The 12828-nt window shown below is 32.8% G+C and overlaps 3 protein-coding genes across 4 annotated transcripts in view; 2 read left to right on the forward strand and 1 right to left on the reverse strand.

Moving 5' to 3' along the window:
- The window catches only part of LOC112465126 (pre-mRNA-splicing factor CWC22 homolog), a 3008-nt gene extending 2371 nt beyond the window's left edge, over positions 1–637 (forward strand). Inside the window, exon 6 of the mRNA XM_025032528.1 lies at positions 74–637. Within this exon, the coding sequence (XP_024888296.1) occupies positions 74–363 (290 nt within the window). The 3' untranslated portion in view covers positions 364–637. The remainder of the gene's footprint in view (positions 1–73) is intronic.
- LOC112465091 (gamma-aminobutyric acid receptor alpha-like) overlaps positions 1–3042 on the reverse strand; it is a 19670-nt gene extending 16628 nt beyond the window's left edge. For both annotated transcript variants that reach the window (XM_025032467.1, XM_025032466.1), the window contains exon 1: positions 2813–3042. The gene's annotated coding sequence lies outside the window, so the exon portion shown is untranslated. The remainder of the gene's footprint in view (positions 1–2812) is intronic.
- An 8019-nt stretch (positions 3043–11061) lies between these two features.
- LOC112465115 (farnesol dehydrogenase-like) overlaps positions 11062–12828 on the forward strand; it is a 2992-nt gene continuing 1225 nt past the window's right edge. The window contains exons 1-3 of the mRNA XM_025032513.1: positions 11062–11484; positions 11717–11843; positions 12434–12566. Coding sequence (XP_024888281.1) covers positions 11181–11484; positions 11717–11843; positions 12434–12566 — 564 coding nt within the window. The 5' untranslated portion in view covers positions 11062–11180. The remainder of the gene's footprint in view (positions 11485–11716; positions 11844–12433; positions 12567–12828) is intronic.

Here is a 12828-nt window from a genome sequence, read left to right on the forward strand (position 1 = left end):
TATATATATATATATATATATATATATATATATATATATATATATATTGTAATTATATCGATCTATATTTTAGCAAATAAATCATTGTGTCGAGAACGCAAAATACCGAAACGCAAAGAGGCGCGCGCAAAATCGAGGGGTAGATCAGTGCCTCGAGCTCCAAGTTCGCAGCTGTTGCAACGAACGATGCAAGCGCGACAGCATCCGACCGAGGAGATCGAGAACGACAGGCAGCAATGTGACGAGGATCACGGATCCATGGAATGCAACGTGGCGCATCAAGAAGTACACAAAGACGTTGAAAGAGTTCGCGAGCCGAACGACAGCAACAGCGGGAGCACCCTGGAAAACTCGAGAGACTGATCACATTCTTTTATTTGTATTATCCCACTCTGCATTTGTCAATGTACAATCTTCTACTTTTTGGTGGTTATATATTTGTCTATTTTTTGTTTTCTACTTTTTTCTGTACCAAAATGTCTACTGTTTCGAGAGATAAATTTGTAAACGTTTTATAAGGTCCGGGTAACTTATAAAATAAATATGCATGTGTGATGGATGATGTTGTGTATTTTATACAGACTATCCCATTTTTATTAGATATGTTATTTTCTTGAAAGAGCATTTAAACGCGATGACGTTTACTTTCAACATTTGCAAGCTGCAATATTATTACTTCATATATAGGTACTTGAACATTATAGCTTTACTCAGAGCATTTTTTGGCAAAGAAATTAATTTACTAAAAAATATTTTTCAAGAAACATTTATTTTACAAGAAAAAATGATTGACAAATTTATCAAATCGGCCACAGAAATCTACAAATCGTTTGTGATAAACAAATAAATAAATGCAACATTTCAGAAAGTTTTTATGGTACAAATGCGCTTCTTCTCATGATTTGCTGTCCAAGACGCATTGGCATCGGTATGATTTATGAAGTTCTCCAACACGAAATATAGTATGTATGTATAGACAAACTGTCTCCGTGTATTCTGAAGCGAAGCTCGTTTGTGATGCCTCTTCGGCATATCATCGGCGCTTTCGTTCTCGTCATTGGCGTTGGGAGCCGATAAATGTATGACGGGCAAATACCAGGAAGTACTCCAGGAACAAAGTGCGGAAGTTTTTGTTGAGGCGGGATACTATCGGGAGCGTCACTTTTTACGGGATTTTTCTCACCACGTTTGAGCGAAGCCTCGAACCGGCGCGGGCGCGGGCGCGCGGCGCATTTTTCAACGTGACTAAAGCTTTCTGATGTTTATCGGTTTAGCCAATGGCGTTTTATCTTTGCTAGCAAAGTTTTCCGCGGCGGGCACGACAGTTTGCTTCCCATATTCGTTTGACTCTCTGTACGGGACGTTGTCTAAGTTTGCTCGAATCGGATTTTTATTTGCCTGCAAAGTTTTCTAGAAAGCATTACTTTACTTTACCAGCATATTTATTTTTCGATTGTACACCGAGTAATATCAAAACAAGCCATTGTTTGATTTGACGCATTTGTATGCAACGTGTAGTTGTACAGTTAACAATTATACATATACTGAACTATTATATGTGTATAGAAAAAAATTAAGTACAAATTATATTATATTTTTACAGAAAGAAATTAATTTATAAAAATTGTAGTACAAGCAATCGTTCCAATTTTAGATTTACAAATTTGCCAAATGCATGTATCATATGTACTCTTTTATATCAAATATGATTCTTGATATGTATTTACATCTCATGTCATTTTTCAATCATTTTTTGAGACTTCTGCCTTATGAATATTTCAGATATAAAGGATTTTGATTTTTTTCTATATTAAACACTCCTAGTTCACATTCTACCTCGCTTATCAAATAAATTTCATTAAAATACGCTTCAACGTGTCGAGTTCACAAATGCGCACGCTTCCGTTATTTGCTTGAGTGACGGCTAAAAGTGAAATGAGTGGATTATAGCGTAATGAATAATTAATAGGAGAGGATAATATGTAATGAAGATATACGTCTATATTAGAAAGACAGAATATTATATTATAAATGAAAATCATTTCTATGAAATTTCAACAATATTTTTGGATATTTATTGTTGATCTGTACAATTTTTTCACACAACAGATAAATTAAAGAACGTTCTCGAAATCTTCTGATGAGAAAGGTCCGCAAAGTTAATCTCAAAATCTATTGCACACTTATTGACGAGGTAACTTGCGTAGAATATTATATATTATATAAATTGTTATTGTAAATGACATTTTTATTAATTTTTTATTACAAAACAATATAAACTGTAATAATTTTAAACACTCTTTATTTTATTCAATTAAAACAAATTATTTATTAAATAAGATTGGAATTTTTAATAATGCTTTAGTAATAACAGCTTGTGATCAAAAAGTTGTAGAATATAAAAATTTATTTTTTTTAACAGCATAGACATTATATATATATATATATATATATATATATATATATATATATATATATATATATGTAGTTACATTCACGAAATTGATCAATGTTTTAAAGGCTTTATTAAATTCTTAATATGTATAATTAAAAAAAAAAACAAAATTAAAGGAGAGAGAGAGAGAGAGAAGGAGAGAGAACATGTTTGTAAATTTTGAAATAATGTTTTGAAATGTTTAAAATACTTGATAAATTTTGCAGTTATTGTAAATATTCAGTTGAACAGATATCTTCAACGTTTTCAGATAAAACTGCACAAATTAAAACGTAGATATTACTTTAGTATACTTAGAATACATCGAAATTCTATTAAGATTTAGATAAGTTAATCTCAAATCTTTAAACAACTTACCAAACGCACGTGTTTGAGACGTTGGCATTTTGAAAATTTTGCAACATGAGGTCACGATGATAGCGAAAGTGCCCTCGACATTCTCGTAACTACTCACAAATGCGTTAGATAAAATTATTTCTAGATAATATTTTTATCTTGATTCTCATCACACAAGGATATGATAAAAGGTTCCGACGCATGGATCTTGATCGCCTAGGGTACCTAAAGATCGCGAGAAGCACGTGGCGAAGCCACAACGCGCACTGACTGCTCCAAACGGGACAGCTGACGAAGGGTAGAAACGCCGCGCTTTCCGCCCTCCACTGTCAATCCCCACCAGCTTGCGCCCCTTTCTCTATCTTCATGTTTTCGATCGTTATATTTTACAACTTAATAAATGGTAGTGGATAAAGTATTTATATTAAAATACTGATATATACGGAGGAAAATCCTAATATATAATATTATAAATTGATTACGCTTGCTGTATATTTCATTCATAATAAATTAAATTTTATGTGTATGTATAATTTATTCTATAAAAATTAAATTTTTAAGACGTCGTTTTCGGTTGATCTGAAATTAATTATTGTATTTCTTTCAACTGTAAAGAAATGCAGTAAAAATGTTGAATGATATATGATCTCTGATATGACTCTGCTACAGAATTCTCTCTTAAGTAATCAATCAATTGTAAGCACTTGACCACATTTTTGCGGACGAGTGCAGAATGACAGAACTCATTTTACGACATCACATTTCATCGCGACACAGAACTTTGCTTTCGTTCTCAAGAATGCATTAAGGGGCTCGCACGATTCTCCATTCTTTCAGAGTTTTTGAATTTCATATAAATCTCCTTATCCGATAGCGGTATCTTTAATATGTGCGTGCCGAGTTTATTATAGCTTACTTTATTTACCACATACAAATTACAATTATATATGACGCATGAACGATGATTTAAAATTGTTTAATTTCTTTACAGTTAACTTTGAAATTAATTCTAATATACAAAGAAATATAAAAAAAGAAAAAATTGATTTTGACGTAATCTAAATTTAAGAGTGTGCATTAAAAGAAACCTCACTTGAAGATTTTAGCTAACTGTGTAATAGTTTTATTTGGCACGGATGTTTTACGAAGTCAATAACAAGAACAGCGAACGAAAATGGATTATCCAAGATTAATGGCCTTTTTCCTATATAGGAAAGACAGGGGTATCCTGTCTGTGAGCCACATTCAAGAAAACATACCTTGATGGTACATAAGTTTGAATGCGAATAAATTCGTATGGAAAATGAACTACGTCCCCGGGTTGTCGGAAACGCATCGAACATTACGGTTACTCGTTGTCTGCCGGAAATATCAACGATGCCGTTTTCTACCATCGATTAGGTTGACGCGTATCAATGATCAGAATTACGAATCTAATATATTCTTCGTTGCCATAAATTTAATTCCTAGCAGCACGAAAACCACATCGAATGCACCACGATCGTAGGTGCTTCTTTATATTTTATGTCAAAGTAAAATTTATTTTGTATTAGTTTAGAATAGATTTATAAATAAGTATATAGAATTAATGTGTGCTAATAAATAATGCTTTCAATTTCCAATTAAAGATTAAAATTGTCAATATTAATGATTGACGTTATATATATTTTTGAAAACAAAAAAATATATAATATAATTATAATATAATATATATTATATTATTGTGTATATTATATTATACATTTCTTATATGTGTGGCATATTTATTGTATTTTATACACACACACACACATATGCATATATATATTATATATGCTAAAATTATATGTTTATACAATTATATATATAGAAAAATATATAAATATAAATTTACACATTAATTCTTTGATTTTTATGTTTTTTTGACAATAAAGATCAGATTTTATCTGGTAAAGTTAACATAAAGTTCCTAAGACAATCGCGACAAGGTAACGAAGCGAGGGTCGAGGCCACTTTATATCAGGATTTCAACGAAAGCGCATACAATTCGTTTTCGTAGAATAACCATATGAGACCCTTTCCTGGTAAAGCTGTGCACGTCGTCCCAGTAGGATCAGAATTTTCACAACGGGATAACCTTGTGCGTAAGGATATCCTCATAGGGTGCACATATCACTTATATATTTTCCGTAATGTCGTTCCGTATCTCGAACAATTTCTTATGACAAATGGAAGATATTTCTTGAATCACGTATGTGAACGTTAAATATATCGTTTTGTGCAAAACGGATACTTTTGCTCGTAAAAGTCTACATCAGCATAGTGTTTGTTATTTTAAACTATTGCGTACCTATCTTCTATACAATTATCGCTTTTCATCTATAAGATGGATATATTTTAGATATATATATATAAAAATTCCTTTTCCCCTAATATATATAAATAGAATCCTAATTTTCTGCGACAAATTAATTATGCATATTATATGAAAATTCAGTTATATTATTATGTCTCTCATATTTGTTGGAACAATTTGGATTTTATATTGAACTTGTTGCTAACGCCGATCGCGATCCACAAGCGTTGATTATCGCGACGGTGACGACAGATTTTATAACGGCAAATTTTCGATGTGTGGAGATCGTATCGGACGCGATTTAATTGCGTGTCAATCTTTCGTGAGCGAGGGTCCTCGAACTCACGGGCTTCTCCATTGCAAAACGACGTGTTAGGCACGTATGTGCACGTTAATATTTCAATTCATCGTATTACGGAGTTACGAGTGGATCACAAACGATTAAATGTGTTCTCGATTGCGAAAGAAATGCAAAAAAGTTCTCAAAAAAATACAAACAAGACTTGATTCTTCTTCTTGTTATTCTTATACGATAACGAAATATTTGCTATACTAAAAACGCGATCGTAGTATATTAAATTCTTTATTTGAAAAATAATTTTACGACTATTAATGTTATTTTATTTTAAAAAAGAACTTTATAATTAAAAGTATAGTTTCTAAAATTCGATTATGCAGCATTTGTTATTCTTATATCTATAAGTTAAATTAGTAATAAGAGACATATGTTAATGTATAACACAAAGTAATACATAGTAAACTTTTATTATCAAAGTTGTCGAAACGTGTAAAAGACCAAGATATCCGGAGAATAATTGAAGCGATCTGTTGGCAGCATTTCCATTTGCGATCCTTGCGATTTACGATCCTTGAAGAACGAGTTCCGATCATTTCTAAACGAGAACGTCACGAAGATGTATCATGACAAATGTATCGGTCACGATATTTTCACGATCGTAGTGAATCTCATACCGGCATCTATTCAAAATCGGAAGCTCGTAAAAAATCGATGTAGACTAGCTGAGACAATCGCGAGCTTCCGTCATCGAAGATGTCTTCGATCGGACCAGATCTACTAACGGAACTCGCAATTTCCGCCAACTCCAAACAGGATGCGCGACACATCCTGACGCGTTTCCTGATACGCGAAATTTATTTCGTCTCGCTCTACTATATGTATACACTATACAGAATATTCCAAAAACCTAACTTAAATTTTAATAGCAATAGATTCTTTGAGTGCTATTTTAAATATACCCTTTTTATAATTTTTCAAACAACTGGTATCTTATTTAAAATAACGAAATAATGTGTGTGCATGTTTGCTTTAATTTGATAGATAATTCAAAATAGAATTGTGCTCACATAAATTTAATTAGATTTTACAGAATTTTAGTACAAGGTTAATTACCAAATGCTTATCTTGTGTACTTAGTTAAAGAATTTCATGTACCTCTATAATAAGTATTATTTTACATCTAGAATCTACATATATATCAATATTTATACATGTATATGTATAAATATATGAGGCATAATGTATAGAGTGTATAAGGCACATTGGAGATCTAATCATCAAGTTAGATTGTTAGATCACAGGCATCACATGCGTTTCTCATCTAATAAGAAGTATTCGCTTTTGTTTTAAAACTTGCAAATTTGCACATAAAGCGAAAAGTACGTAGATGATATCATATGTCGAACTTGGGAAAACAGACAAAACTTCTTGCACCAAGATGGCATAGTATCGCGTTTCTCAGGTTTCCTTCCGGAACTTGAGGAAATATCTCTCTCTCTTTTCACGAATCGTACCGTGTCTCGGACAACAATACCAATCTCGACCAGCAGTATGATAATATGACTTAGGGCAAAGAGGTAAGTAAAGCAGCGCATGATACGGAAAAAGACATTTTTGATTGCCAAAATATATCCGTTGTCCATTATCGTTCTCTAGTTCACTAAATATTTTATTTATCGTATATATCTGTAACTTATGTTAATCTATATAATTATTTATAATATTCTTATAAAAAATTTGTATATGATTAATCTCTCTCTTTCTCTCTCTCTCTGTCTATCTTATGGTTTAGTTGTTTAGTATATAAACGATTAGCCAAACATAATTGCATCAAAATTCGAAATTTCTTTCCAACTAACCGTCAGACGCATAACGTATACTTGATGGCAACTCAACTCGCAGCTCTCCATAATTCGCGTGTTTGTCCGTATAATCTAACTTTAATCCCAAGCGGACCACTCGTAGATCTTTAATCCCTCGTCCGTGAACAGAAATCTCTGCGCTATCGTTTCCTATCCGAATCTAATCTCTACGAAAGTCACCCATTTCTTACTCTCATTATACCACTGTAGCTCGTCGCAGTCGAATGACTCGCACTGTTTTGCTGCCATTAATTACTTTTCCTATTTTCTCTACCTATCTCACAGCCTTTATGAGCTATAAAATTACATAGAAAAATTGCATAGGAAGAGAGAGAGATGAGAGAGAGAGAGAGAGTGAGAGAGAGAGAGAGAGAGAGAGAGAGAGTGAGTTAATCATTGTTAATCATTAAAGACTCTAATAAAAAGAAATATTTGCAAAGATATTTTTTGACCTAAATAAACTTTAGATATTGTAGCATAGGTCAAAGACAGCTGTGATCGATTACATGGACTGCAGAAATTTAATTAAAACAGAATTATACGTCTCGCGCAATGATATAGTAAATTAATGATATCAACAAGCGCATTAAATAGAATGAAATACATATATATAAATGTATTCCATTTTTGCCTTCGTTTCTCATAAATGAGCATCATCATCGTGTCACGTGCGATTAAACGGACATGCAAACTCGTGCAAGTTTTTTGCGGAAATAGGTAGTACTTATACTTTTTCTTTTTTCTTTTTGTCATAAATATCCTCGCGTCGTATGTGACACCTCTCCGGAGAAAAGTTTTGTTGCGCTTTCTGCTGACTTACAAAGAGAAGTGAAAACTGCTCAACGGGAAATTTTCACGAAATGAAAAGTGTAACAAGTGTAATAACTAACAAGTGAAAACGCATTTGCAATGCTACTCTCCTATTGTTAGTAGCGATTTATTCTGACAAGTTATTCTTAAAGTTAATTACGTAGATACATAAAACGGTTTCTCATTTCTGTTCGTCCTACTTTTAATCGTAACAACATTTTACAAACCGAATATTCAAATATTATAACATAGATTTATTTCAGCTTCCATCCTCTTCGCCTCCATCATATTTATTGGAAAAAGAAATTGATACGATTGAGTGGATCGCTTCTCGGAAATCATGTCGATGCTCATATATAGGACTCAATTTATGTTTTTCCCTGCTTTTCCCACTGAGATATAAATAATATGGAGTGGGCACTGCGATGCTACGCCCGTAGACGGAAAATGAGCCTGAGACAGATATATAGATAGATATTGTGGGATCCCTCTCTTTCTCTGTTGTGCAAAACGCATACGCATGTTACCGAGAGAAAGATATAGTTGTCTTTGTCATACGAACTGCATGACAAAAACAGTGATCCCACGAATTTACCTCTCTCTCGGCTCGCGCCAGCCGAGCTAGTACCTCTATACTTATATATATCCCATCAGTGGCTTTTTATTAGATCGTACTAAAATGCGGGTCTTTCAGAGACGTGAGATTTGATTTTTCTAGTCAAATACGCAAACATACATTGCGACGCATTTTTAATCAAATTTGTAATATACTTTATGTGACATACTATTTATACTAAATTTGCTAAAGCTATCAAACTTTTTTTTTTTTTTTTTTTTTTTTAGTAATCATCAGTTTTAATTCAAGAGATAATACTGTGCAAATAGTACATTTATGTTATCAATATTCAGGATACACTTCAACGACTAATAACTGAAAATATAAAAAGTATAAAATCAATATAGGGAAAAATCCTAAGTATAGGTATTGACAAGAAAGTAACAATTCGAAATGACGAATGGTCGATTGGAGCAAACAATCAACGAGATTGATTAACGATTGATCGGTGCCAATAAAAGGTGGTGTATCATTAATTTTATCAAATCTTCTTATTCTATTATTGTGATTGTATCTTATACAATAATTAAATGTTTCTTTCTTAATTTGCTCGAACGTAATAATATATAATATAAAAATGATCTAATTCTCTTAAATGCTTCTTCTTACATTTTTTCTTTCGGTTTCTTTTGTGTTGAGAAAGAGACAGGGTCGTGGATTCTTAGAATTCGTGAGCCTAATATTTCTCACTCTTGCTACAAGACAGATGCGCCTCTGGAATATAAGCCGTAGGCGAAACGTGCGGATAAGAGTAGGAACTTGGCAAGTGGAGCGAAAACGAGTTAGAAGTGGAAACTCACTACGAAGGGCACTTCAGAGCAGCACCATCAGCAATTTTCAAAATCTTTTCTTCCCAACCACTATCATTGGTACTGTTCGTCGTTTTGACCGCGACCTTCCGCGCATTTGCTTCTTGATTTGGAATTTTGTCGATAACCCACATTTTGTATCGTCCCATTTTCGATCGCATGAACTCAACCTTGCTCTATAAGCTTGTCGCAGTCGTCGCTATATCGAAAGAGTTTGTGTACATGTTGGGAGAAGCTATTGATATAGGATACCGATATACGGAGGAAACGAACATTTGATTATTTGATCGGATATTCTTTTTATAGTATTCGAAATTAAAAGTTTTATCGTTCGGCGTTAACGTTCAGTGATTATTTTCCGGTGGTAATCCAGATGAAGCTTGAGATATATATAAACAATTAAAATTAAAGAATATTAGATATAGAACTATTAGACTTAATGTTTGAAAGATCTGGCTCGTTCTTCGTGTAGCGTCAGTTTTTTTTTTTTTTTTTATTAATAACTTAATTTTATTTTTAATAAAAATATCGTCGCATGTCATCATTTTCACACTTTTCGACATTTGTTGTGCTGAACTAAAGAACTGTGTGAAAGAAGTGTGTTTGATTATAACGTGTGTTATTCAAGCTTCTCTCCTCCCTCCCCCCTATAATTTTAAGTCTCATTCGCTTGTCCTCCTGTGGTTTCCTTTGGTTTCTCGTAAAATTTTTTATGAAACCAGGCATAAAATTGTCTCATATGCTGTTTTATTTTTATACGCTTATATGTACAACCGACATCTAAATCGACATCTATATGAGGCAAAAGTGAGCATTTCTACCACGCAAAACGACACGCTATACATTGATAGGAGCAGACCGTAGTTGACCAAGCTAACGAGTTTGCTAATCCTTCGGTAAAAGGATGTCTCCTCCAAGCGATCCGTATCCCATCACATTATCCCATTGATCCTGTTTAAGTTTACTGTACTGATGAAAGGAGATGGCCATACCCGGCATCAGATCAAGTTAATTACTTGATGAAACATATAATTATAGATGCGCTTTATTATTTAACGAGCTTATTACGTTACATTAAAATCATCGATTATATACAGATATGTTGTGTACTTTCTTATTATGTAGACAATGCGTTTACGCAAATATTAGTAAAAGCAATCTCACTATTTTTGCATATGTAATCTTTTATGTCGATATTGAGCTACCAAGGAGGCTATCAGTCAGCTTTCGCTGTTAGCACTGTGCGTTACAAGTTGTAAGTACCATACCTGAACACGCGAATTTTGGGCAACCTAATTCACTAACTTTAAATGTTTATAACTAAAAAAAAAACTGTTATAGCCTTGATCTTAGGAATCTGTCTTTAACAGTTGTTACAATCTTTATACATTTTGTATAAAATTTAGTGACAATATACATATAAAATTATTTTTCCAAATGGCCACACAATCTTACAATTCCGACAAATTTTCTAGATATGCCTTAATCGGCCAGTCTCCGATTGACACATTGAAATGGATGAATTTGATCGTTGATTGGTATACCGTTGCGGTAAACATTGGTGAGTTGATGAGTCATTGGTGTGGGTAAGCGTTTAGACTTTAAAGGGGACTGGAGTAATTTAGCCGGTCGACAGTTACGCGAGAGATTTTCGTCGCGATGGATCGTTGGATAGGAAAAGTCGCGATGATCACTGGGGCAAGTGCCGGAATAGGTGCACAGATTACGAGAGCACTCGCGAAGAATGGAATGAAAGTGATCGCTGTAGCGAGAAGACTGGAAAAGCTGGAGGAATTGGCGAAGAATATCAAACGTGAGTTCAAGGCCGAAGTGTATACGATGCAATGTGACGTTCGACAAGAAGAGAACATTCTCAAAGTGTTCAAATGGGCGGAGGAAAGATTAAGCGGTATTGACGTAATGATCAACAACGCTGGGGTGATCTCAAACGAAACGATTATAGGTAAATTCTGTTATTCTTTTTTTTTTTCAATGTGTGTGCGATGTAATCGCAAAAAATTTGTCAAGTAACACCGAAACCTATACAAGATGTTTTAAGTCTACTAGATATACACATGCATACCTATATCTATATATATAAGATCAAGAAGTTTTCCTTATGACATTTTTGTTATGCAAATATTTAAATTGATTTTATGTGAAAGACAAGCTATATTATTGGTTTTTGTTGAAAGAGGGATCAACGGAGACATATCGCGAGATTATGGACGTGAATGTGATTGCAGCAGCGATTTGTTCGCGGGAATTAGTGCAGTCCGTCAAAAAGCGTAAAGCGTCGGGTCATATCATTAATATTAGTAGGTAAGTATCAAATGTGAAATAAATATAAATACTGGAATTTACTTTCAATTTTGCCGTGATCATAAATAAGTATTTTATTTGTACACCGACTACTTGCAATACATAAACTTTTTGTAATTTTAATTTATTAATAAATTTTATACAAACCAAACTGATTGTGAATATACGCGCGCGCGCTTTTATTCTCTTTTTCTTTCTTTTTCTCTGCTGTCTAACAAAATCTGCAAGTCTAACATAAGATGCAAGATTTAAAATTATTAAATTAATTTACTACACATAAAAAAGTGTGTAATACTCACAAATATTAACACTTTTTGCTGGGATAAAATTATTTTATATTTCGCCAAACAAAAAGATTTAAACCGTGATATACAATATAATAAACATTGCAATACGAATTACATAGTGCATTAATGCGATTTGTTCAATCTTTCTTATATATAATTACACTTTTATTAGATTAGTTATATATGTATATTTGTAATATGGATATGTTTTTGACAATCCTCCATATAATTCTTAAATTCGCAAATAAGAGTCGAGTTTATTTTGTGGTACTGATAACCGTCATATATTTGCTTTATTCACAGTGTAGCGGGACATAATGCTCAAAAAGTTACTGCACCAGTGAGTTTGTATTGCGCCAGTAAATTTGCTATCACTGGCATGGCAGCGAGTCTATGCAACGAATTGATAAACGCAAATCTCGATGTAAAAGTCACGGTATATATACTATACTTTATACTAAACTTGTTAATGCAAAAGCAATATATTAGTGAACTGAAAAATATATAACAAAGTATAGACTTCGCTAGTAATTTAATTTGCACTTACAATGAGTTTTATATCTGTATAAGTAATAATCTATTTATCTTCAATAGTATTTTATTAATACCTCTTTTTAATGCTGTAAGACAGTTAGATTTGCAATAATAACGATAATAATAATAATAATAATAATAATAATAATAATAATAATAATAAT

This window comes from Temnothorax curvispinosus, unplaced genomic scaffold, assembly GCF_003070985.1.
Source record: "Temnothorax curvispinosus isolate PA1 unplaced genomic scaffold, ASM307098v1 QBEX01014901.1, whole genome shotgun sequence".
In the NCBI taxonomy this organism is placed as follows: Eukaryota; Metazoa; Arthropoda; class Insecta; order Hymenoptera; family Formicidae; genus Temnothorax; species Temnothorax curvispinosus.